The following is a 23,659-nucleotide window of genomic DNA, read 5'->3' as shown; positions in this document are numbered from 1 at the left end:
ACAACAGACACTGAAGTCATTGAAACAAACTGTATTAACACTTTGTCAGCTCAAGCAGCAGAGCTCATCGCTCTAACACAAGCCTGTATTCAAGCCACAAATAAAAAAGTCAACATATACACAGATTCACGTTATGCATTCGGAGTCGTCCATGACTTCGGCGTACTGTGGCGAGAGAGAGGTTATTTAACTTCTCACGGTGCCCACATCCAACACGGACCCCTCATTCAAGCCCTATTAGACGCGATTCATCTACCTACTGCAATATCGATTATGAAATGCAAAGCCCACACAAAGGTTACCGATATCATTTCTCAGGGTAATGACCTAGCTGACAGAACAGCTAAACAGACTGCTCAGAATCAGACTCACACAACTGACATGACAAAGACAATAGTTCCGACACCAACACATTGCATGACAGTTAAGGATCCCACCCTTGATGTAATTGACATACAGACACATGCTACATCAGAAGAAATAAAGAAATGGACTGAATTAGGAGGGATCCAAACAGATCAAGGATGGATGACGAAGGAAAAATCTATATGGTTTCTTCCCGACTCAATGGTCCAAGTCATCATTAACACTATACATAGTCCAGCGCACCTAGGAGAAAAAGCTATGCTAGACAGCATTCAGCACATTTGGTTCAACAAACATTTACGAGCCGCAGCTAAACAAAAAATTCGTACCTGTATGATATGTTGTCAGTTTAATCCAGGTAAAAGCATCCCCGTAGAACAGGGTGGATTTCAAACTCCCGATCATGCTTTTGAAGTCCTCCAGATGGATTATATCCAGATGGAACGATGTTGAGGATTCAAATATGTTCTCGTAGTTGTCTGTGCTCTTTCCCGTTGGACAGAAGCATACCCGGTTTCAGATTACACTGCCCCGACTACTGCCAAACAGTTAGTTCGAGAATTCTTCCCACGGTACGGTTTACCACGTGTTGTCTACTCAGATAACGGCCAGCCGTTCTCATCCGAACTAATGAAACACGTTTCCCTTCTATTAGGTTACCAATGGAAATTCCACTGTGTCCGACATCCCGAGGCAGCAGGTCTCGTGGAACGCCATAATCAAACTCTGAAAATTAGATTGTCCAAAATATGTAGAGAAAAAGGAGTCGATTGGATAGTAGCCTTACCAGTTGCGCTCTTTTACATGAGAATGGTAGCACATTCTCGAACAGGGCTATCCCCGTACGAGGTGATCTTCGGTAGACCACCAAATATGTGGGGGACGCCTATACCTCGCAAAATCACTGATGTTGACTGTAATATGCTGACAGATTACCTGGCTTCCTTGATGTCTGCACTACAATCTTGTCGTTCACAGGTATCCGCAGCTTTTCCCGACAATACTGAGGTGAAGCCCCATGACGTGGTTCCTGGGGACCTGGTGCTGGTCAGGAATTTTGACCGGAAGACCCAACTGGATCCTAGGTGGAAGTCACCGAAGTTGGTTCTACTCACCACAAGGACAGCCGTGAAAATCGAGGGACGGAAAGGGTGGTTGCACTCGAGTCATATCAAGAAATTTTATGGACTACCATCCAGTGTAGATACTCAACCCTGTATTCCCTCACAGACAGACTCAAAGCTCCCCTTGGCTGAATTAACAAAACCAGAACTTTACAAACTAAAATTGAGGTCTAGTAAGTCAGACAATTTGATTGTTTAAGTCCTCTCCAAGGTGAATCGGTTGGATTTGTCTCTGACATGTATCCTCTAGACCGGAATAGAGAAAGAAATCATCAGATGCAGCTCAAGAAGCAGGCGTATTGTAAATCATTTCGTAGTCACTGCACAGTAACATTATTAATTTTGTTTTTTCTAAGTCTTCTGATCATCATTGTCAGCATACTATTGTACATGTATTGTCCTATTCCTAAGCGTGCTTACAATATAACTGCAGAACATTCTTTTAGCGAATTACCTCCACATGAATTGTCTTATAGATTTGCGCTGCGCAACAACACATTCATTAGTATGTTACATCATTCCCATCAAACCAGCAATGCCACAAATTGTTGGATATGTGGCCGACTCCCTCCCTATCAGAACTATAAGGGAGTTTTGCCCCTCTTTCCCTATCCGTTCACACACAATGGCTCCTGTGGAGCATGGTTTAGTTTGATTAATTCCCTAGATTCAAATTCCGCAGTTTATCAAGACAACTGGGTATGGGGAAACCTGAACTTAGTTTTGCTTAAAGTCTGCTACCCTAACAAGGAGGGACTTCCCAAAAGAACAGGAACTGATCTAGAAAATGAAGTATATGGATTAGGTAATTTTACACTTAACCTCATGATCCTGAACGTTGAATCTGAAGCTACACCAATCTTGCCCGCCATGTCAGTATTCCCAGTAAAAGGGGAATTATGTGTAAGAAAGAATGGTTCCATACACATGGGCCATAGTAAATGCACCACTGTAATAAAATTCAGTGATCAAGGCAAGTCTACATTCAGAGCTTCTCGCCATTCCTACTTTATATGTGGCCAGACCGCATATCTACGTCTACCTCTAGATTGGGATGGTACCTGTTACATAGCATTCCTTCTGCCACCTGTTTTCCTAGCTCCTCCTGATTATCATAGAAATACCCATTTAGTACACAATAGACAGCAGAGAGATCTCCCAATTGTCGATTACACTGAAACAGCATGGGAAAAATACACAGATTTCAATAAAGGTTTCTTTCCCTATATAGGTACAGTCACTAATAGTAAGCTGATACGTAGATTAACCAGAACCCTTGAAGCAGTAGTGAACGAAACTATTTCCGCCTTAGGCAATTTAACAGAAGAGCAGTCTGCTATGCGGATTGTTGTGCTTCAAAATCGTCTTGTCCTTGACGTCAGCCTGGCCGATAGGGGCGGAGCTTGTAGGGTCATCGGATCAAGTTGCTGCATTTTCATACCAGAAAATTCGCCGTCAGTATATAAAGCCATAACTCGCCTTCATAAGATTGTAAGCCAGATACACCAGAGTCCAGGCACCTGGACTTGGTCCGGTTGGTTCTGGGGCGTGTTGTCAGCCTGGGGATGGAGAATCCTATCCTTCCTAGGTATTGGCTTTCTCATACTATTCAGTTGCTGCTTATGTCTACAATGTGGGCCAGCGATTTGTGGTCTGTGTGCCACCTCGTGTATCCCACATCCAAGTTTTCGTTCGAGATCCCGGAAGAAGAAAGAAGAACAAATGATGCTATATGAACAGATCGATGGATTGATGAAGATCGATATCTCCTGAGGGTCCGTAGGGGACAAGGAGGGAATGAGGAAATATGAATTTTGTGATCAGTTATGTCCCCTATCGTAGACCCCAACGGCTCCATGTACATACTATAAGTACATGTATGTTCCCTCCTGCTCCAGTTCTGAAGACGCAAATATATGTGCGTCCACCGTCAACATGTCCTCTTTCAGAACCACCATGAATGGGTCAGATATTCCATTCCTAAGTATGAAAGGCCACCGACTTTATGTGGTTCACTTTCCACATTTTACAGATTCAGGCGAGTAGGCCCGAATTCTGTCATCAAGCCTTTTCCTGCCTTCTGCCTCTGAAAGCTCCAGTCTGAGCCTGCATCTGTGTCCATGAACTTTGTCCTAACCCCCTGCGCGGCTAACGGTGCCTGATCCAGCCTGTCGCCTGCCAAGAACTGTATTTCACCTTCAAGATTATCTTCTCCGCTCCTCATCCGATGCATTCCTGTCTAGTAGTTTAGGTAAACATTCCTCCAGCTACCGCGCAAAGGGCCAGGCCTCGCTGTCCTCCTGCAAGTAATTCATAGCCCCGTTACCATGGAATATTCCTACCCCCTCGCATCTAGTGTAGACGCTTAGACGCTTGTACACGCACTAACAGTCAGTATAGTCAGTATAGAATAAGATTCTATCCTAAGAGACCTCTCTTTTTGGATAACACAGTTCTTTAAACATAGGATATTAGATATGATTTGGGATTAGGTTGACATAACCCCAGACTTCTGTCTCCACATGTAGAGCTAAATGTCAAGTCCCCTTCACCCTCTAGTTGCACGTCAATCACACGTCATGCGGCTGCGCGCGCATCTCTGCCAAATATTTCTGCTGACATTGCAGGATTCTCTTATGGATCCACCCACTTGTGACATCATGTATGATGACGTTTATTAAATTACGCCCATGTATACGCCTCTATTAGCTACGTATGCACAGTTTATCTGTATTATCAGCTGTTACGCCTCTTGCATCTGTTTCACTGTAATGTATTTTCTATAAAACTGCCTATCTGTCAATAATATATGCCCTTCCTTCCTGAACTTTCGTGGTGACGGAATAGAATGCCTACAATTCGAATTGTATTCCTTTGTATAGGAATAAAGCCTTTTAAAACCTCTAATACCACGGATTCTGCCTCTTAGATTTACTGAGTTATTCTTAATAGACTTTACCGCATAAAAAATAGTACCGGTAACGAAATATTTACCACACGCCGACCACAGGGCCCCGTCTCCTGGTACTGCCCAGGTACAAGGCCGGGGCGAGAGGGAAGTAACCGGCAGACTCACCGAAGTAAAGACGGGCGACACGACGGAGCACGACGAACTGCAGGCAAGGCGAACGAGCGGACAAGAGGACGAGGAGGGGGCGGAGACAGTATAAGTACCCCTGTCTCCTGCCCGCCCTCGCCGGAAACAGCTATCTGTTGGGGTCTCCCCCGGACTAGCCCAGGGACTTGACCTCCCACCCCTGTGCCTTCCTGTGGCACTAAGGCGGCCGCCCTCCAAGGGGCGGGCCGCTGCGCGACCCCCCCCCCGGGCAGCCTTACACTTCTCCTCCCCACCCCACTTTCCTTGTCTGTTATGCGTGTCGGGTGGGGGGTCGCTCAATCATGTCCACCGTACTGCCGGATTCCGGGGCCGTCTCTTCTCCCCTCTCACGGGCTCTTCAGTTGGCCCAGGTACCTTCACCTCCCACTCAGTGGGCTCTTGTGATGCAGGGTGGGCTCCCGCTCTGCTCCCACTTCAGTTGGGGCCTCAGCAGGCCTTCGCTCTGGCCTCTCGCCCCCACCACGCAATTCCTTCTGCAGTCAGATGCCGGCATACCTTCACGGCACATCAGGTGCAGGGTGGGCTCCCGATCACCTCCCTCATCCCCGGGTCTCTTCACATGCCCTGTGGGCCATCAGGCGCATACTCTGCCTGCTCGCAGGGGGTGCCCTCGACACAGGCAGCACTCTCACCCTCAAACACTAAACAACAAGGTGACTGCACAAGCGGGCTCAGCCGGCTCATCACCAATGTAATGGTGTGGGGCCTCAGGCCCCAATGCATAAGTAATGAGGACACAGACATGGTTAGTTAGGGTGTAGAAAATGCCCAGGGCACGTGCACCCGGCCCCTTTTATTATCAGGGTCACATGTCCGGTGACGCCTGTCATGGATGGGTGTGGGGTGGGGTGTGAGCTGGCCCACAGGGAGTGGCTGGTACATCAAACAACTAGAACAGTGACCAGCAGGCCACTATATAGACTAAGCAAATGACCCTTTTGCAGCTTAAGAAGGGTGTCAATGAAACTAGTCATCCTTTAAGTCTTCATACTTCAGAATAAATGTGTTAAAATAAAGAAATAAGTGGTTAAAACTATATTTAAATGTAATGAAAATGTTATCCAGAAATAGGAAATCTATATTTAGGAATCATCATTTAGATTAGTTTTTGTTCATTGACATGGAAGACACATTTGGAAATGATAATTAAAGTCAATAATGGGTATGGTCTAGAGGCAATTGAATAGGACGTTCAGCCTTGGATAGGTTTAAGGCAGTCATCTATGCTTGGCTCTGTGTTGGTCCCAACTGCTAGAAGTGGAAAGAGAGATGTAAACTATGCATGATAAGGGCTTTAATTATGGGGTCAATCCCACACTATCTCGTCCGCCTTACTAACAGAATTGCCAATTCGGCCAACTTTCACCTTTGCACCTTCCTTTCTCCAAGATGGCTGCTTATGCATTGGTCAACAGTTGACTAGACCTTAGCCAATGGATGGGATTTCTCAATTTTCACTTGACCCTATCAGAGAATTCCTGAATGGAGCAGCCAGATTTCTGTCATCCTGAAGAAAATTTGATCGCATCATCTAGTCTTAAGAAACTACTGGCTCCCCCATCACAAGAATCAAACCCATCATCAACCACCGCTTATAAAGCCATCCACCTGAGGCATATGCTCTCGCCAACAAATACATTGGCGTCTAAGAGTAATTAGGAGCAAAAGCTCTTTCTATCTGGAATTAGCTCAATTCAAATTCAGGCCCTGAATCAAACCTTTTCTGACACTTTCACCACCTTTTGGCACTCCAACAGTAAGCACACATATGGAGTGGCAAGGGCAATGGTGAGTGCAATCATGGCGCAAACAATGGAGAACAGTCAGTTTATTCAAAATATTTATTAATTAAGTCTGCAAATATAATGTTGTGGGTGTCAAGAGATGAGTCGCCTATAATTGGTTGGCATACATCATGAGTCCTTTTAATAGGTGTATTGTGGTCCACACATTGTGGCATGGTTCATCATCAGACCACAAACCCCAACGTCTAGTTTTGTTGCAATGGGCTTTACCCAAATTAATTTGAGAGCTCTTGATATTATATATGTAGGAGATCAGTGGGGTATGTGTTTAAATTATATTAACCAATTACATGAATAATTTATTCCTTAATGATTGGTCAGATGAGATTAAGAATCAGAAGGGGGATGTTTTTGATGATTAATATCTCTACATTCACAGAGAATTGCTTGTCAATTAAAATGGAAAGACCAAGAGGTACAGAGAGAGAAAAGAATAAGATGGGCATGGATAGCAATGCTGCCAGATATTTTCTGCGAGACATTGGGTTGTTGGTTTACTGGGGTGTAAGCCCTGGTTAAGCAGCAACCCCAATCCTTGTGAGGGTAAGGCACAAGCAAACCCCAAATTAACCTGTGCTCATCCATTTGGTAGCTTGGCACAGAGCAGTCACTAAACTCAGAGGCAATATGTGAAGTATTTGTGCAACACTTCATATAGCACAACAGTGAAAACACACCACAAAAGGAGCCCTCAACAGATTTAGAACAATAGAGTATTTGTAATAAATAAAACAAGACCAAAACAACAAAATTCCAATTAATAGAACCAGAGATAATAAATTTTAGGTTTTTCAGTGAAAATAACGCCAAAATGCACAAAGCGCCATGAACCGGCCGGCTACAGGGACCCAGTTAGGCGAGCTGAACAAAGTATACCTAATATCGTGGTTGTGGGGCATTGCATGGATCCGAGTCAAAGATGAGCCGAGTGCCCTAAGCAATGTGTCGGTTCTGCGGTGAGGCGAGGCTGCGGTGCGAGGTCCTGTTTCGTCATCGCCGAGGAGCCCATTGACGGGGATTGTAATGCAGAGTCCTTGAGTCAGGGATGTGACACACAGCTGTCAACGCATCGGTTCTGAAGAGCTGCAATGCTGAGATGCAGAGTCTGGTGTTGAGAGATATGAGAATCTGGCTGTAAAAGTTGGCACGGTTGGCAATAGGTCAGATCCGAGGAGTTCGGTGGAGGTGCAGGTCTTTGTGTTGGGTCCAATCCATGCAGCAGCTGTGATGCGTCGGTTCTGCTGGGGGATGCACCACTCAGCAGAGAAGGTGTGTTGGTTCCGCTGACAAGCACCTTAGGCCCCCTTCTGAGGGGTCAAGGACTGGGGTGGAACCACTTGGTAGGATAGACTCACAGATGGCAGAGTCTAAGTGAAGGTGCAAGGAGGTTGGAAGCCTGTAATGTCCCTGAGGCTTCAGGTCAAGATGCCAGCCAACTAGCCCTTAGAGTCATTTCGGGTTCCCAGGTTCAAGTATGAGGTCCTTCTTTTAAACACAGTTGTGCCTTTGAGTTAGGGAGAAGCTTCTAGAGATACGCCTTTGATGTCCACCCTTCCCTGGCTCCAGACTTACCTTAGGGGATATGCAGTCCTTTGTGTGGAGACAAGACACAACATATTCAGGTGTAAGTGAGGCTGGGCACAGCTTCTCCCTCCCATCTTGCCAGTGATTGCCCATTCTGTCACACCTAAGTTCTCATGGTGTGTGGCTGTCTAGGACGAATTCACAAAGCCCAACTGCCAATTAAAACCAGTTGTAACCAGAGACAGGCTGCAGGCAACAAATAGCTAAGGCAAGAAAATGCCAACTTTCTAAAAGTGAAAAATATGTACTAGAGCACGGTGTTCTAGACAGGATGTGCACTACCTGGTACACTCAATTGTGAGTGTGTGTTATCAATTCGTTACACAATTTATATACTTATATACTTAACAAAATGAAAAACAATGTTCAGCTAATTGTAATACTCAAAATGTTATTTACATGATACGGTGCCCGTGTGGCCTGTATTATGTAGGTAAGACCGAAAGGTCTCTACGAATTCGCATTACAGAACACAAAAGTAGAATCCGCACTAGAAATCTTAGTTCCCCTCTAGCAAGTCATTGGGCAGATGCACATCATACTATAGCACAATTAAGATTCAGCGTCATAGAAGTGGTTCAGGATAATAAGGACAGGGACATGGTCAAGTACATTACACAGAGGGAGACTTTCTGGATCAGGTACTTAGACACCATTAATCCCAAGGGTTTGAATGACCGCATGGAACTATCATGCTTTTTATAGAGCATTACTTCCACACCACAGGTTAGCAGATCTAGCTCAATTTGGAAGGATGACAATGTCGAGAGCTCCCAATAGCCCTTCGGTGCCACTCACAGTATGCTGTCTCCATTCACTTTTCAGTTTAATTATAGGGACACACGCAAATATGTGTTTGTTTTCATCTGATGTCACATGTTTAGAGATGTGTACATGATTTAAAGAGGCTAGATATTTTTTGATAGTAAGATATCAATTGTATACTCCTTGGTTTTGTTCTGCTGCATAATCATTGTTCATCAACCGTTACAGTGATGTTATTCAGCTTTCTATTTTCACACATGATTCACAATTGGAATCAGTTACATGTTGGTCATAACCGCATAGCATGAGGGATCTTCATGCACGCAAATCCATTAGATTAATTGCAGATTGACATTTCTGTATATGTGATACTATTATTATGAATGCTGATTGCAATCAGACACAAAAGTATGTGATCTTGCTCATGTCTGACATAATAATACAGTTAACAAAGTTAGTTCTTATTAATTTCAATGTAGAGCTAATTTTATATTGTTTTACGAGGATAACATTGTTATACATTTAGAATTCAATTGTTATATGTTCAACATTGGATGACGATCATATTCAACAGTTGATGTAGAATTATCATACACTCATGATTAATTTAAACGTCTAATGTATAACACTGGATGTATGTCATATTCATCACTCGATTCAGATTAATGAATTTCATGTAGATTTAGGAGCGAGTACTATTTCAGAGCACACAGCGTTTGTCTTCGTGTATACAAGTTTACCATTAAGCATTGCTAATACTAATTAGATTCTCTGCACACAATTTCAGTCATTTTCATTCTTCACCAGTACTAATACCCGAATAACCCAGCACAGCTCGGCACATGAACTTCCATAAATTTTGTGTTATCCAATGGTAACATTCTTTTCCAACATGGCCGACACATATCATTTGTTAGGCACTCATTTACAGTCCGTTCTCGGTTTTAGTTGCACCGACGTAACACACGCTGAGTATTCATTTAGTCTGCATCATTCACGGGGCGTTTTTTCACCTGGGCGTTCATAGGGAAGCGGGAACCCTGGAGATATTCACTGTAAATAACTCTCGGGCTACGGAACTTTGTTGAGCAGTAAGATGACATTTTTGTAATCTTTATTATATCTTCGATTAAGATGTATTTCACAGAGAGCATTTCACACGTATCTGCGGTGCTTTGGATTCATGCAGTTGAATCTCCAACGAGTTTGAAACAACACGCTTTCTGATGGGTTATTGTCCGTGACTACACACAACCAGTTATACATTCACGGCGTCGTAAACGCTTGGTGAGTTTCTGCTACTATTACACCTTGCAATCATATGCGAAGTTCACGTTAGGTGAACACTTGCAGTTTATATCGTTTTTGTTTTACAGGCTGCTAGCGATATGTTTGGATAGCAGTCCTGGGCACGAATACAGGTTTACACCTGGTTTGTTCATGGGTAGATACTGTTTTCTTTGAAAGGGAAGCCACATGTTATTTTAAACACGTCATGCACTGGGGTAGCTGGCACCCTTTCGGTTTTTGGTGAGCGCGGCTCTCGACTTCTGTTTTAACAACCACTTTCATGGTCTATCACTAATTCTCAATAGACATTCGTAGCATTGTTTTAATCCTCCTGGATAATAGAGGGCCACTCCTTTCACTCAGCATTTGGCTTTCACAATTGATAATTCAAGTCATAGTAACTTTTTGAATGTGACAAACTTTATTTGTAAATTTCATTTGTAGATACCCCCTGAAGAAGGGTGGCGATATCACCCGAAATGCATTGGGATTGAGAGAAAGTTTTCTTTCCACTGATTTTGTTCTACCAGATGGATTGTTGGAACTTATTTTGAACTTGGTTTCCATTCAGACGTGCCAATAAAGGAAAGCACATTAAGAAGAAGGACACAATGTTGGTTCATTGCTTTACTGTTTGGACAATTTATTTGCAACTACAACAGGATGCTCATGTATCACATTGTTTTTCATTTTGTTAAGCATATAAATTGTGTAATGAATTGATAACACACACTCACAATTGAGTGTACCAGGTAGTGCACATCCTGTCTAGAACACAGTGCTCTAGTATATATTTTTCAATAATTAGGTGGCAGGGTAGAACCACCCCAGGTAGTGCACACCAAACTAGAATAACTGCAGTGTATTGAGTTTAGTTGGTCTACTAGTTTAATTAGAGTGCACGCTTAGCTGTCATTATTATTTACTAACTTTCTAAAAGTATCATTTTCAGAACTGCAATTTAAAATTAGACTTCACCATGAGTTAGGATTTTAATTTAGGATTTCAGAGACACCAAATATGAACCAGTAATCCCTTCTCATTTGGAAATTACACTTATAAAATGTAATAAGGTAATCAAAATGCTATCCTATGGGAGATATAGGCCTTGCAGTAGTGAAAAATGAATGCACTACCAGGACATGTAAAACTTAGAAGTACATGTACAACATTTTTCATATATTGCACCCTGCCTCCTGGGCTGTCAAGGGGTGACGTATATATTTAATCAAAAAGGTTTGAGCCTGGCAAAAGGTTTATTTTGTCAAGTCGATGCTGCAGTATACAACTGCAAACACAGGCTCTGCAATGGCAGGCTTGAGCCATGTTTAAAGGGCTACTTAAGTGAGTGACACAATCAGTGGGGCAGACCCACTAGTAACATTCAATTTACAGGCCTTGTGCACATGTAGTGCACTGTACTAGGGACATAAATGTCAATTGGGTATGAACCAATATTGCTACGTTCAGAGGAGTGAGCACATACATTTAGCACTGATTAGCATTGTTAAAGTGCTCAGAGTCCTAAGGCCAGAAAAAATGGAGGAAGAAGGCAGAAAGTTGGGGGGAAGACCACCCCAAGGCTGACTGATCTAACATTTTCTGACAGGGGTAAGTTACTTTTAAAAATACTTGGTTGTTATAAGGAAAATAAATTAACGTTTGGTGCGATAGCATTACAGTTCTATCACAAATTTCACAGAAGAATGAGGAAAGATATGACCTGGTAAAGGGCGAGCTAGATAATCACCTATCAGTTCAGTGAGTAACTTTTACAAGGCTTTCACTAATAGGGCCCACTACATGCCCATTGCAGGTCCCATTCTGTATTGCTAGGGTATTCCCTGCTGCAAGGATATGTGCTCCTAGTTCCCATTTGAGAAGAAGCACACGCGTGCAAGATGCAGAGTACAATAACTTCACTATTTCAGCAGACCAAGAGGTATATTGTGGGGAGGTAGTGATGCACTGAAGTGGACTGCATGGGAGGATGACTGGTGCTTTACCAAAACTTGTAGGTAGCTAGATTTGTCAGTGAAGGCTTTGTTGGTTGCTTCAGAATCTTCTAACATGGTGTAGTGGGGCAGGTTTGTGAAAAACATTAATTTGCTAAGGGTATGAAGAAGTGGTAGAAAAGAATTTGAAGAGCAAATTAAGGTGGGAAAGATGACAGAATGGTTTAAGCACCACCGTGTACAGAACATAAGGACATCACCATTAGACATATTCCAAAAATGGAAAGTGTAGTTCAGTCTTATCTACCATTTCTCTTTCTCTAATTAGTTTACTAGTCAGGTGGACTTTCCAGGATGTGGCCAAGGCCATAAACGTGGTCATGGAGTGTGGGCGGGGGAGAAAATAACATGTAACATACAATTGGCCTTTAGGTTGATACACCAGTCCGTCAAAAGGAAGCCTATGTCTGCAGGCGTTTTGATGATCAGCAGCCTTTTGGGAGCATCAATCATAAAACTTCTACCTGGTTCATCAAATAATGATGTTGCTTGAGGCTTAAAAGCTGAAAGTTTTACTTTTGATTTGTCAGCAGATGAACATTTCCACCCTGCCCTTATTATTTGATTCTTTGTGGGCTTGTGTTTGTCAGAGTTAGGGAGCATGTGTTCCAAGCTTATAATATTTTATTTTAGCTGCCCAAAGTCCTAGGATGTGTGATAACTGGCGTAAGTAAAACTTAATTTTTAAAGTTCAAATGGTGTTTAAGCTCATTTGTATAGGGTATGACTAAATCAATAGACACCCTGGTTCAGGCTTTTTCATGGATGAAAAGCCCTTGTTAATGAAGGACTGGAAGGTCAAGAAGACCAAAGGGTCAATGTGGACCATAGGTAACAACCAGTCATTCTAGGGCAGAGGGACTTTAGAAAATATAGGATGCAGAAAGTGGGAAGGGGCTTAGAAATGACACATGAGTCATATGCTCTCATTACAAGTTTGTTTGGATTTTGATGCAATAAGTATCGCATTGATACATTTCAACACGAGTGTAGGAAATATAGAGATTACCAATTTAGGAATATACGTTTTTATGTTTACCAAAGTCCCCACCTGTCATCACTTTGAGGTTTTTTAAAATTCTCAAGGAAACAATAAACACATTTTATAAGGTGGTTGGAAGTTCACCTTGTAACATCATCTCCTTTTTGTCTTTTTCCAGGTACTATTATCGCATTTAATATTTATGGGATTCACAGAAACCCGAGTGTATGGGAAGATCCAGAGGTACTTTTACATTTACTTCCTGTGATAAACTACAATTAATGCTGCCAAAAGACTTGGTTTAAGCAGGGAGCACTTCAACAAAAGTTTCACATGCACTCACTATATGGCAAACAAATCACTTTAGATGTATTTAACCGAAGATAGGAAGATATCAATAATAAGGAAGTTTTTAACCAAGGGGTTCCCAGGGCGTCAAAGACACAAGAGCAAATGACAACTTGTCTATTATTTCACTTGGAACCATCAGGGGAAAATGACCACATTAGTGCGGTAAAGACCATTGTGATGGCTGTGACCCCTGCTGACAAGGCATCAACCCACCATACACCCCTCTAAACTTTGCAGCGATAGGAAGACTGGACATTTTATAGTTTTGTCAAGTGTTTCATCGCCGCTAACCTCTTAATCAGGCCCTGAGTCTATATTAACAGAACCAAAACCAATGTCCTAAATTCATACCATCAGTGTCAGTACAGACCAAAACTGAGGGCTCAAAGGGTAACTGTGGAGTGATTCGAACAAAACCCAATGCAGGGAAAAGGTTGTTTGACTTTACAATGCATGCTTTTACCCCGCATGCCATTACAATGCAAACCGTTACAACGACTTGCTGTCGGGGGTGCGCTGGAGTCTGGAATAGTATAATTTACTATTCCAACTCCAGTCTGTGCAACAGTAGGGACGGTGTTGGAGTTAAATCTACCCCCCTACAGCAAGCCATTTTGTTATAATAGCATGCGGGGTAAAAGCATGCGTTATAATCCATGCGTTGTAATGGTTGTTTCCCCAGGGAAAAAGCCTTACGGAACTTGAACGCACACTCCTTAAAGTATTTGTACATATCTTTTACTTGTAGTATGTGCTAGCCTCCCAAAGAATTTGAGAACTTGTAGTGTTCACTGTTGAGAAGGCTCGTGGCAGTTTGATTTAACTAACGTTTTCCAACAAAAACTGTTTAGTAAGTACTGGCAATTTCATGTATTTTGTCAATTATTATTCAAGGTAAACTTTTCAGTGAGCTGTTCATTTTATCAATTTGACTTTAATACCAGCCAGGAACCAAAGGTGCATGTTCAGAGAGTTCAACCAGCCCGAGAGTTTTTACATTACAGAATATGTATGCACAATCCTTAACATAGGTGCACTAATCCCTTAGATTGGTACAGCTGCTACCTTTCCAAATCATTCTGATAATCATAGTGTTGAATGTCCTCAGATGCATACTATTGTACTAGGACGTTGTGGTGCATATTCAATGATTGTGAAATCATCTAGTGGTCTATTTATTTTAAAGAATGAATAGTATTATGTATTTTATAAATGAAGAGAGAGGAGTACAAACTGCTGATGAGGTTATGTGCTCTGAGCAAGTGTTATAATTTTTGGTGTTGCTATTGCCTCTCAAGTACTTCAGGTACACCCCAAGCATTCCCTAGACATTCCTTGTGGCAACAGTGGGTCCTGCAATTTGATACTAGGTGCATGGTGTGGTAGGCCAGACCGGGACACACGGAGTTGGGTGGCATGTGATGCTTGCAAGAATAGTCTTGCCAGAGCACCACACGTTTCACAAGTGAGAGGTGGCCATATTGTTCGGCACCCTCACCACCACACCTCAAGCTGTGCATGTGCTCTGTTCCAGCAAGGTTCTTGGAATAGCGATCAAAGGACTTTTAACAGGGGGAGTTAGAATGAAGCAGTGGGGGAGGACGTGGATAAGACTATGAGCAGTGAAAACTGACTTGCAATGAACCACCCAAACTCAAATTCCTCAATCAAGCCATCTTCAAAAGGTGCTGCTATTTTGTTAGGAATCGGGGTGTAGTCTCCACAATGAGAATTCTCATTCAGAGATTCCATCCAGAGTGCGGAGACTTCCCCATGACTGCGGGCCTCTGCCACAAGTGTGCATGTCCTTTGTAAATCAGGCCGTAATTCTGTTTTCAAGGGAAGTTAATAGAAATAAAAAACCCATCACCATCAGAGAAGTCTTGGGAATTACTGAACTCTCTTATTGTGTATTAAAATATGTACTAATTTGTCCTAATTTTGTCTGACTGTGAATTCTGTAATCATTTTAGCATAAGAATAGGTAATTGACATCTGAGTTTATAAGCCTTTTATATTGCTTGGGCTCGATTCACAAAGGTAATCTTACACTTTTGTGTAAGTTTACTACTTTTCAGTATTCACAAAGATAAACTTCGACCAAAAGTCTAACTTTACTACTTTTTGGCATTCATTTAGGTAAACTTAGAGCAAAAGTCTAACTTTACTACTTTTCTGTATTCACAAAGGTAAGTTACTTCTAGTAAAGTCAGTATAATATACTATACAAAGGTAAACTGAAGGATGCAAGAAACTTTACACAAGGCCCACGAGCATAGCAAGACCCAATTTACCAAATATATTCAGCCAGTTCTTCAAGCAGTTGATCACTTGACACACCTATAAAATGATTGAGTGATACTAATAGTCACTGTGCTGCTTTTGGCCTTTTTCCAATAACAAGGTATAGGTTTATGCTTCCCCAGTCAGACCACAGTCATCTTATTTTGCAGGTCCTCTTTTGAATTTTGTCTTGGTCCCTTTCCTAAGCAATCCTTTCCCCCATCACCACAGGTACATTTGGACTTCCAGTTCCATTAGAAGGATCTGGAGATTTGTGATTTGCTATCCTTAAAGGGGTTTGCAGTCAGGGTGTTGATGCATTGGAAAGATTACCATTTGTCTAACCACACCATAGAACCTGGTTTGTTACTTGGTCTAGTATCATCTGTTGTCATCATCCCCACAGTTTAATGCTCTGTGAATTCCTGTTCCCCAAATACCTGGTCAGAACAAGTGAAGAAAAACTGAAAAGTTTGTTGGTTCCATCACCTTTCACCTCAACAAGTTACGTGACCAAGCCTCTGTCAATGATTTTCCGAGGTCTAAAACTTGCTCTATGGTCTTTTTGAGTACATGCACTGCTGCTTTAATTGTTGCAGTTCCCATATGTATTATCCTATAATAAGTCCCAGAAGTACTGTATGTTTACTATTTAAAATAGGAATTGGTGTGGAAGAATACAACATTCTTACATTGCAGAAAATAGACAAATGACTCAAACTAAACAAGGATAAAATTAATTGTAAATCTACATGCTAATAAAAAACAGATGCTTCGGAAGTTGTATCATTATGAAGGACCATGGTGCAAGCTGATATGATGTGGTGACCTGACCTAAAACATTTCAATAGATAACACCTATGTCAGCACACCAATTTCCTGGTCAGGAACAGAGGTATGGATGTTCAAAAATCAGTTCTTCGGGAATCGTTTAAAACCAGAGATATTTATTGTGAGATAACACCAAGTAAATTAACTCAGTCAATGCAGAGACCATCTTTGCTTTACCAAATATCCAAAAGACTCAGTATGGTCATTTCATTGAGGGCTGCTAAAGACTTTAAACTAGTGTGCAAAAGCTCTGATTCAAGTAGCTTACATGGCAAACAACGTGATGACCTCTAGAAACAAAAAATGCCAGCCTCTCATGATAAAGCCACTTTTTAAATCCATGAGTATCATTTATATGTATACAGTTGCACTTTGAAAGGATCAGACTGGGGCAGACAGTTGTCCTGGGCACGAAAATAAAAATGTGACCCCCCCCATTATTAAACTCTAAAAAAGTGTCCCATGTTTGAAAATTGGGGCAGTTTTGTAATAGTAAAGACCTGCTGTAAAAGTGTTTTGTAAGGTATAGAAGACTGCATGAATTTGTGTTTGATGAAGGCAATGTTTGTTTTAATATCAGAATATAAGGGAAATCAACAGTTAAAACTGGCACAGCAATCCATAAAACTGGTCCACAATTATTCCAAAAAACAGCCTACACACTTACCTGTGACCAGTGGCAGTCTAATACTGCACTTGGCTAACTATCAACATCAGGGTGGGTTTCACCACAGCCATTTATCATGAATACCTTTACCATGCATTTTTGATAGCACATGCATTAACCATGCATCTGCCTTTACCATGCACATCTTTACCACACAGGTAATATCTTTTTCTTGGGTGGAGATCCACAAACCCCTCATTTTTTCAAAATGCATTATTTTTATTTTTGTGGGAGGGGAACTCCCGCAAACACCCCACTTTATTAATTACTGCTACCACCATATACTCCTATCACTGATAGACCCTAAAAACACCTTTAATACCCTGTACCCTTACTCACCTCTAAGCCCTAAAACCACCTGAAGCAATGCTTTCTGGGACTGGTGGTTCAGTAAAACCCAAGTGGGTCGCCGCCGGCACTCACATTAAAAAATGTCTTTAAAAGGATTGCCGATGTTCGTGCCTACACCGCTGCAGATAACAGGCGCCTCCTGTTCCACAGTTAGCTGCCCCAATAAAGCAGCCGCAGACCCGCAAGAGTTTCGCGGTGGTTCAATCCCGCAACCAGGCTAGCCACTATACAATATGCAAAAAGAGTTGCCCCTAGGTGGGATGCACTCCCAGGTGGAGATTACGCCAAAGCAAGGGCACACGGCATGAACAAACTCCTTTTTTGGTTTCCTGCCTGAAGCGTTTTGGGCCAACACCCTCTTCAGTGGTAGACCATGTGACGTGACGGTATGCGGCAACCACCAGTAAATCCCCATAATAATTATGCTCAGGTGAAACACCTGAAGCAATGCTTTCTGGGACTGGTGGTTCAGTAAAACCCAAGTGGGTTTCTGCCGGCACTCACATAAAAAAATTTCTTTAAAAGGATTGCTGATGTACATGCCGGCACCCCTGCATATAACAGGCACCTCCTGTTCCACAGTTAACTGTCCCAATAAAGGGGCCGCGGTGGTGCAATCCCGCAACCAGGCTAGCCGCTATGCAAAATGCAAAAAGAGTTGTCCCGAGGTGGGATGCACTCCGAGGTGGAGATTATGCCAAACCAAGGGCACACGCCATGAACAAAGTCCTTATGCTCAGTTGCCGCACGCCGTCACGTCAAATGTCAGACGCCCTCTTCAGTGGCACACCATGGGACGTGACGGTGTGCTGCAACTCAGCATAAGGGCTTTGTTCATGGCGTGTGCCCTTGCTTGTCTGTGCGCAGTCTGGTACTGCCATGTCGACCTGGCAAGTGCACCACTTGCCAGGCCCTAACCTTCCCTTTTCTTATATGTGTCAACGCTAAGGTAGGCCCAAGGTACCCCTGTGGGCAGGGTGCAGCTTGTATGAAAGGTAGGACATGCCCTGATGTTTGTGGCATGTCCTGATATTGAACTACTGCCAATTTTGTTTTTCACTATTGAAAGGCTATCTGTCCCATAGGATAAAATGGGAGTTTATTCCCATTGGGACAAGATGGAGTTTAGTTTGCCTGAACTCAGAATATAAAAATGCATATTTTAGTAAAAGTTTTTTATATTGTGTGTTTGTAAATACCACTTTTAGAAAGTGGGTATTTTCTTGCTTTGCATTCCTGTGTGCCTCTGCTAGGTTTGTGGATTGACTGTGTGGCTTTTGAATGACAGGGGCTGTGGATGTGCATTCTCTCAGACAGCCACCAGGTGGAGGGGTTAATGTGTGCCCTGCCTTTCCAGAATGAGTCAGTGCTCGGCTGAATAGGCCTGGGCTGCATTTAGAGTAAGGGGAGGAGATTTCTTTCACACCTGAATGGGCCTGGTCTGCCTGGGACAATGCTGTCTCCACCTCCTGCTGAGCAGCTGACCCAGAGAGGAGAGAACTGGTTTTGACTGGGCAAAGACCTTCTCTGCCACCAGAGAACAAAGGAATTTGTGCTAATAAAAGTGGGGCCCAGACCCCTGAACTTTAGATTACTGCTGAATATAGGAACCTGCCAGGAGAAAGAACCGGGGCAGCTGGAGGAGGAGTGATGCCCCTTTGCGGTGTGTTGTTGGGGTTGGCCTGCAGTGGTTGTTTCTGTCTTGGGCAGGGAAAGGACTGGACTGTGCTTTCATCATCCTCCTGTTAGAGGTTTCTCCAAGGGCTTGAAGTAGAGCTTGCCTCTTGTTGGAAATCTTAGGGATAGAAAAGACTTCAACGATCATTCTGGGAATCAAGAGGAACCTTTTCCAAGGAGAAGAGCTGGAGAAACTGAGGAGGAATACTGCCCCTGTACTGTTTTCTGTCTGTGGTTGACCTGCAGTGACTACGTTCTGCCAAGGAGAGGAGAAGGACTTTGCTGTGTGCTGTGTCCCCTGCTTGAGGAAGATCTCCAAGGGCTTGAAATAGAGCTTGCCTCCTGTTCTGAAGTCTCAGGGACACAAAGACTTCACCCCCAGTTCTCCACCTGAACTCCTTTGCTGGGGGTTCCGGCCTGCTGAGAGGTGCCTGCCAGTGTTCTGGACCTCTGCAGGTTGTTTGGGGATGGGAAAATGTAAGACCTGTGAAAGTCGACGCATCGCCTGTATCAGATGCATCGCATCGAAGCGCCAACTCTGTTGCATTGTTGGGAGACGCAGTAAGAAACCAATGCATCACCTCCCCACGCAGTAAGAAACCGATGCATCACCTTCCCCGGAGCAACAACATTGACGCATCACCATCCCTGAGTGTAAGGAACCGATGAATCACCTTCTCTGCGACCCTTTTTGCTAGCATTTTTCGACGCATCCAAGATACTTTGTGGAAATCTGTTGCACCCAACATTTTCTTGGAACAGAACTGTTTTCTACCATTTTAAAGTCATTTTTGATTACTGTATTGTGGATTTTTGTTGTTTGAACTTGTTTTGGTTTATATAAAGATTACCTATTTTTCTAAACTGGTGTGGTGTCCATTTGTAGTGTTTTCACTGTAATACTGGATGTGTCAACAAATGCTTTACACACTGCCTCTGAGATAAGCCTGTCTACTTGTGCCAAGGGGGTGAGCAGGGGTCATTTTAGAGATGTATCCCCGGTACCCTGACTTGGTAGAAGGGTCTTTACTTGGACAAAGGTGCAAACCCTTGTCAACTAGAGACCCCCATTTCTAACACTCACCATACAGGTACTCACGCTGCCACACACTCAGCCATACAGCTACTCACACACCCACTTATTCACCTACAACCTCTCATATACCCACTCACTCATGTGTACAGCCTGTCAACACACTCACTTACATATTCAATCACTAACTCACACACCCACACAATTACTTATATACAAGCACTCACACATCCGCTTACTGACAGACAGTCGCTCTCCAATACAACCACCCACCCACCAACTCACTTAACCAGACACCCACTCAAACAGCCACTCACTCACCCATACAGCAACTTACACTATACACCCAGTTACCCAACCATAGAGTCACTCACACCCCTATTCACTCACTCATACAGCCACTGTCACACCCACCCATTTACCAATAGAACCACTCACACAGCATCACAATCAGCCACACAACTACTCACACACCCACTTACATAGCCATATAGCCACTCACACACCCATACACAGAAGGATACATACAGGCACACAGCCACTCACATAATATAAGTTAGAAGTAGAATTACTCAGTAGTAGTGCACCTAGTATACTAATTTAACTTTTGTAATTGGTTAGTATATATGTTTAACACCCATGAACTATTCTTAAAAACACTTACACTCACTTGATGATATAATTAGGGATGTCACTGCCCATGTCATGAGTGATGTAATCTGTGAGGTCATGTACATTTCCGGGCATAAGTTATAGTTAGCTCAGGTAACTATAACTGCTGAATATCACTTGTTTTGTACAAGTGAGATCTGAGCTTAACGAAAACCTCCCTGTAACCTTTAGTTTTTCAGTGAATTTCTAAGGTTTCTCAAATTCTATTTCCTAACTATAATGTCCCTGTAACCTTTGTTTTATTTCAGTGAATTTCTATGGTTTTTAAAAATCAGATTCCAAAGTATAACATTTTTGTAACTTTAGATTTTTTAAGTGAATTTTAAAGATTTTTTATCGTGTATTTTTATATATAATGCCTCTGTTACCTTTGTTTTTCTTGGCTAAATTGGTATGGTTTTTTCAATTTTGTATGGAAAGTAAAAGTTCCCTTTAAGTTTTTAACTTACATTTTCATTTTTATACCTATTAGTGGTTATCTCAGTGGGAGACTGACTATCTGACTGATTCTGTAAATGGGTTTCTGAGTGTGTGAATGGGTCTGTGAGTGGGTGCATAAGTATCTGAGTGCATCTCTCAGTGGGTATGTGAGTCTCTGAGTGGTCTGTTACTGGGTGCGTGAGTGTGTGAGTCGGTCTGAGACTGGGTGTGTGTCTAAATGGGTCTTATGTGGGTGTGTAACAGTGTGAGTGAGTCTGTGATTGGATGAATGAGTATCTGATTGGGTCTGGGACTTGGCGCATAACTCTTCATGCATCTGTGAGTGGGAACGTAAATCTCTGAGTGGGTCTGTGTGTGAGTGCTTGAGAGTCTCAGTAGGTCTGTGACTGGGTCTATGAGTGTGTAAGTGGGTCTCTAAGTGGGTGAGTATCTCTCTGTATGACTCTGCAAGTACATGCATGTGTCTCTAACTGCATCTGTGTATGAACGCATGCGTCTCTGAGTCTGTCTGTCACTTAGTCCATGAGTCTGAGTGGGTCTGTGAGTGATTGCATAACTCTGTGAGTGGGTGTGAGAGTGGGTGAGTGAGTCTCTGACTGGGTCTGTAAGTGGTGCTTCAGCATCTAAATGGGTATTCAGTGGGAGTGTAGCTGACTGAGAGGACCTGTGAGTGTGTAAATGAGTCTCTGACAGTGCCTGTGTGTGAGTGCTTGACAGTCTGAGTAGGTCTCTGAGTGAATACATGAGTCTCTGAGTAGGTCTCTCAGTGACTCCATCAGTCTATAAGTGAGTCTTTGAATGAGTGCATGAGTCTGTGAGTGGGTCTCTGGTTGGATGCATAAGTCTGTAAGTAGGTCTGTGAGTGGGTGCATGAATCTCTGAGTGGGGCTGTGAGTGGGCATGTGAGTGACTAATGGGTCTTGAGTGGGTGTGTGGCAGTCTCAGTGGGTCTGTGAGTTGGTGCATGGGTCTGTGAGTGCATCTGTGAGTAGGTCTGTGAGTGTGTCTGTGAGTGGGTCTGTAACTCTGAGTTGGTCTCTGAGTGGCTCTGTGAGTCTGTGATTGGGTTTCTGACTGAGTGAGTGACTCTCTGGATAACACTATAAGTACATGCATGAGTCTCTGACTGCATCTGGGTGCATTAGTCTCTGAGTACATCTTTCACTGAGTACATGAGTTTATGAGTGGGTCTGTGAGTGAGTACATAAGTCTGTGAGTGGGTCTATCAGTGGCTGTGTGAGTCTATGAGAGGCTCTGTATGTGGGTGAATGAGTGCCTAAATAGGTCTTGTGTTGACGTATACCTGTCTGAGTGACTCTGTAAGTGGGTGCATGAGTCTCTGACTGCGTTTGTGAATGGCTATGTAAGTCTCTCAGTGGATCTGTATGTGAGTGCTTGAGTGTCTCAGTGGGTCAGTGAGTGGGTCTATCAGTCCGTGAGTGGGTGTGTGACTGTGAGTGGCTCTATTAGAGGGTATGCAAGTGTGAGAGTGGATATGTGAGTGGGTGCATGTATCTGAGTGCATCTGTGACTGGATGTGTGACTGTCTATGTTAGTCTGTGAGTGCATGCATTAATGTATGTGTGAGTGCTTAAATGTATATTTTTTCAATTTATTTCAGTGGAGTTCCCGACTCCACCGTGACATTACATGGGGGCACGCTGAGCACCAAGAATTACATTATAAAACCAATAACAAGTACAATAGCCCCATGAGGTCATAGTACTTCAACCCTGACCCCTTCCATATTCTTTCCAGTTAACAACTATTCCTCTAGACCAACCACCATTTCATAAAATGGCAGCCCTTTTTAAAACAAATTGGTTTCGGTGTGTTCACGCCTCCACTGTGAAGTTACACGGGGGTCCGCGCTAGACACCGTGATGGAGTCGCGACTCCATCCACATGGAAAAAAACTTACCTACACATTCTAAAACTTATAAAGGGCGTCTAACATACCCTTATAATACACCTATGGGGTCAAGGTACTCCTACCCTGTGCTTTTCAGCTTCTAAAATCATCCTCCAAGACCACCTCCACTGCATAAAATGGTGGGCACAACATTTTCCTGAGCTTGAGGTCAGACTATAAGAGCCCTTCTCTTGCCGTGTGCTTCATGTAGCTCTGCGTCGGAGCCGCAAATACTTCGGGCCTCCATATATACAACTGGAAATTTCTTTAAATAACTCCAAAACTGCTGAATGGATTTACACCATTTAACATAAAAGTTTCTTTCTGGACCAACAGCTACCATTCTGCAAAATTGGTACAATTCTGTTCAGTAGTTTGGGCTGTAGCCATGT

At 43.0% G+C, this 23,659-nt stretch overlaps 1 protein-coding gene across 1 annotated transcript in view; it reads left to right on the top strand.

Annotated features, from left to right (window-relative positions):
• LOC146835036 (cytochrome P450 4B1-like) overlaps positions 1 to 23,659 on the top strand; it is a 281,992-nt gene that overhangs the window by 228,163 nt on the left and 30,170 nt on the right. Inside the window, exon 10 of the mRNA XM_085602696.1 lies at positions 13,228 to 13,292. Within this exon, the coding sequence (XP_085458822.1) occupies positions 13,228 to 13,292 (65 nt within the window). The remainder of the gene's footprint in view (positions 1 to 13,227; positions 13,293 to 23,659) is intronic.

Source organism: Triturus cristatus, chromosome 4_2, assembly GCF_964204655.1.
Source record: "Triturus cristatus chromosome 4_2, aTriCri1.1, whole genome shotgun sequence".
NCBI classification, from domain to species: Eukaryota; Metazoa; Chordata; class Amphibia; order Caudata; family Salamandridae; genus Triturus; species Triturus cristatus.
Note: the sequence above shows the minus strand (reverse complement) of the source record. Positions and strands in the feature narration are given on the sequence as shown.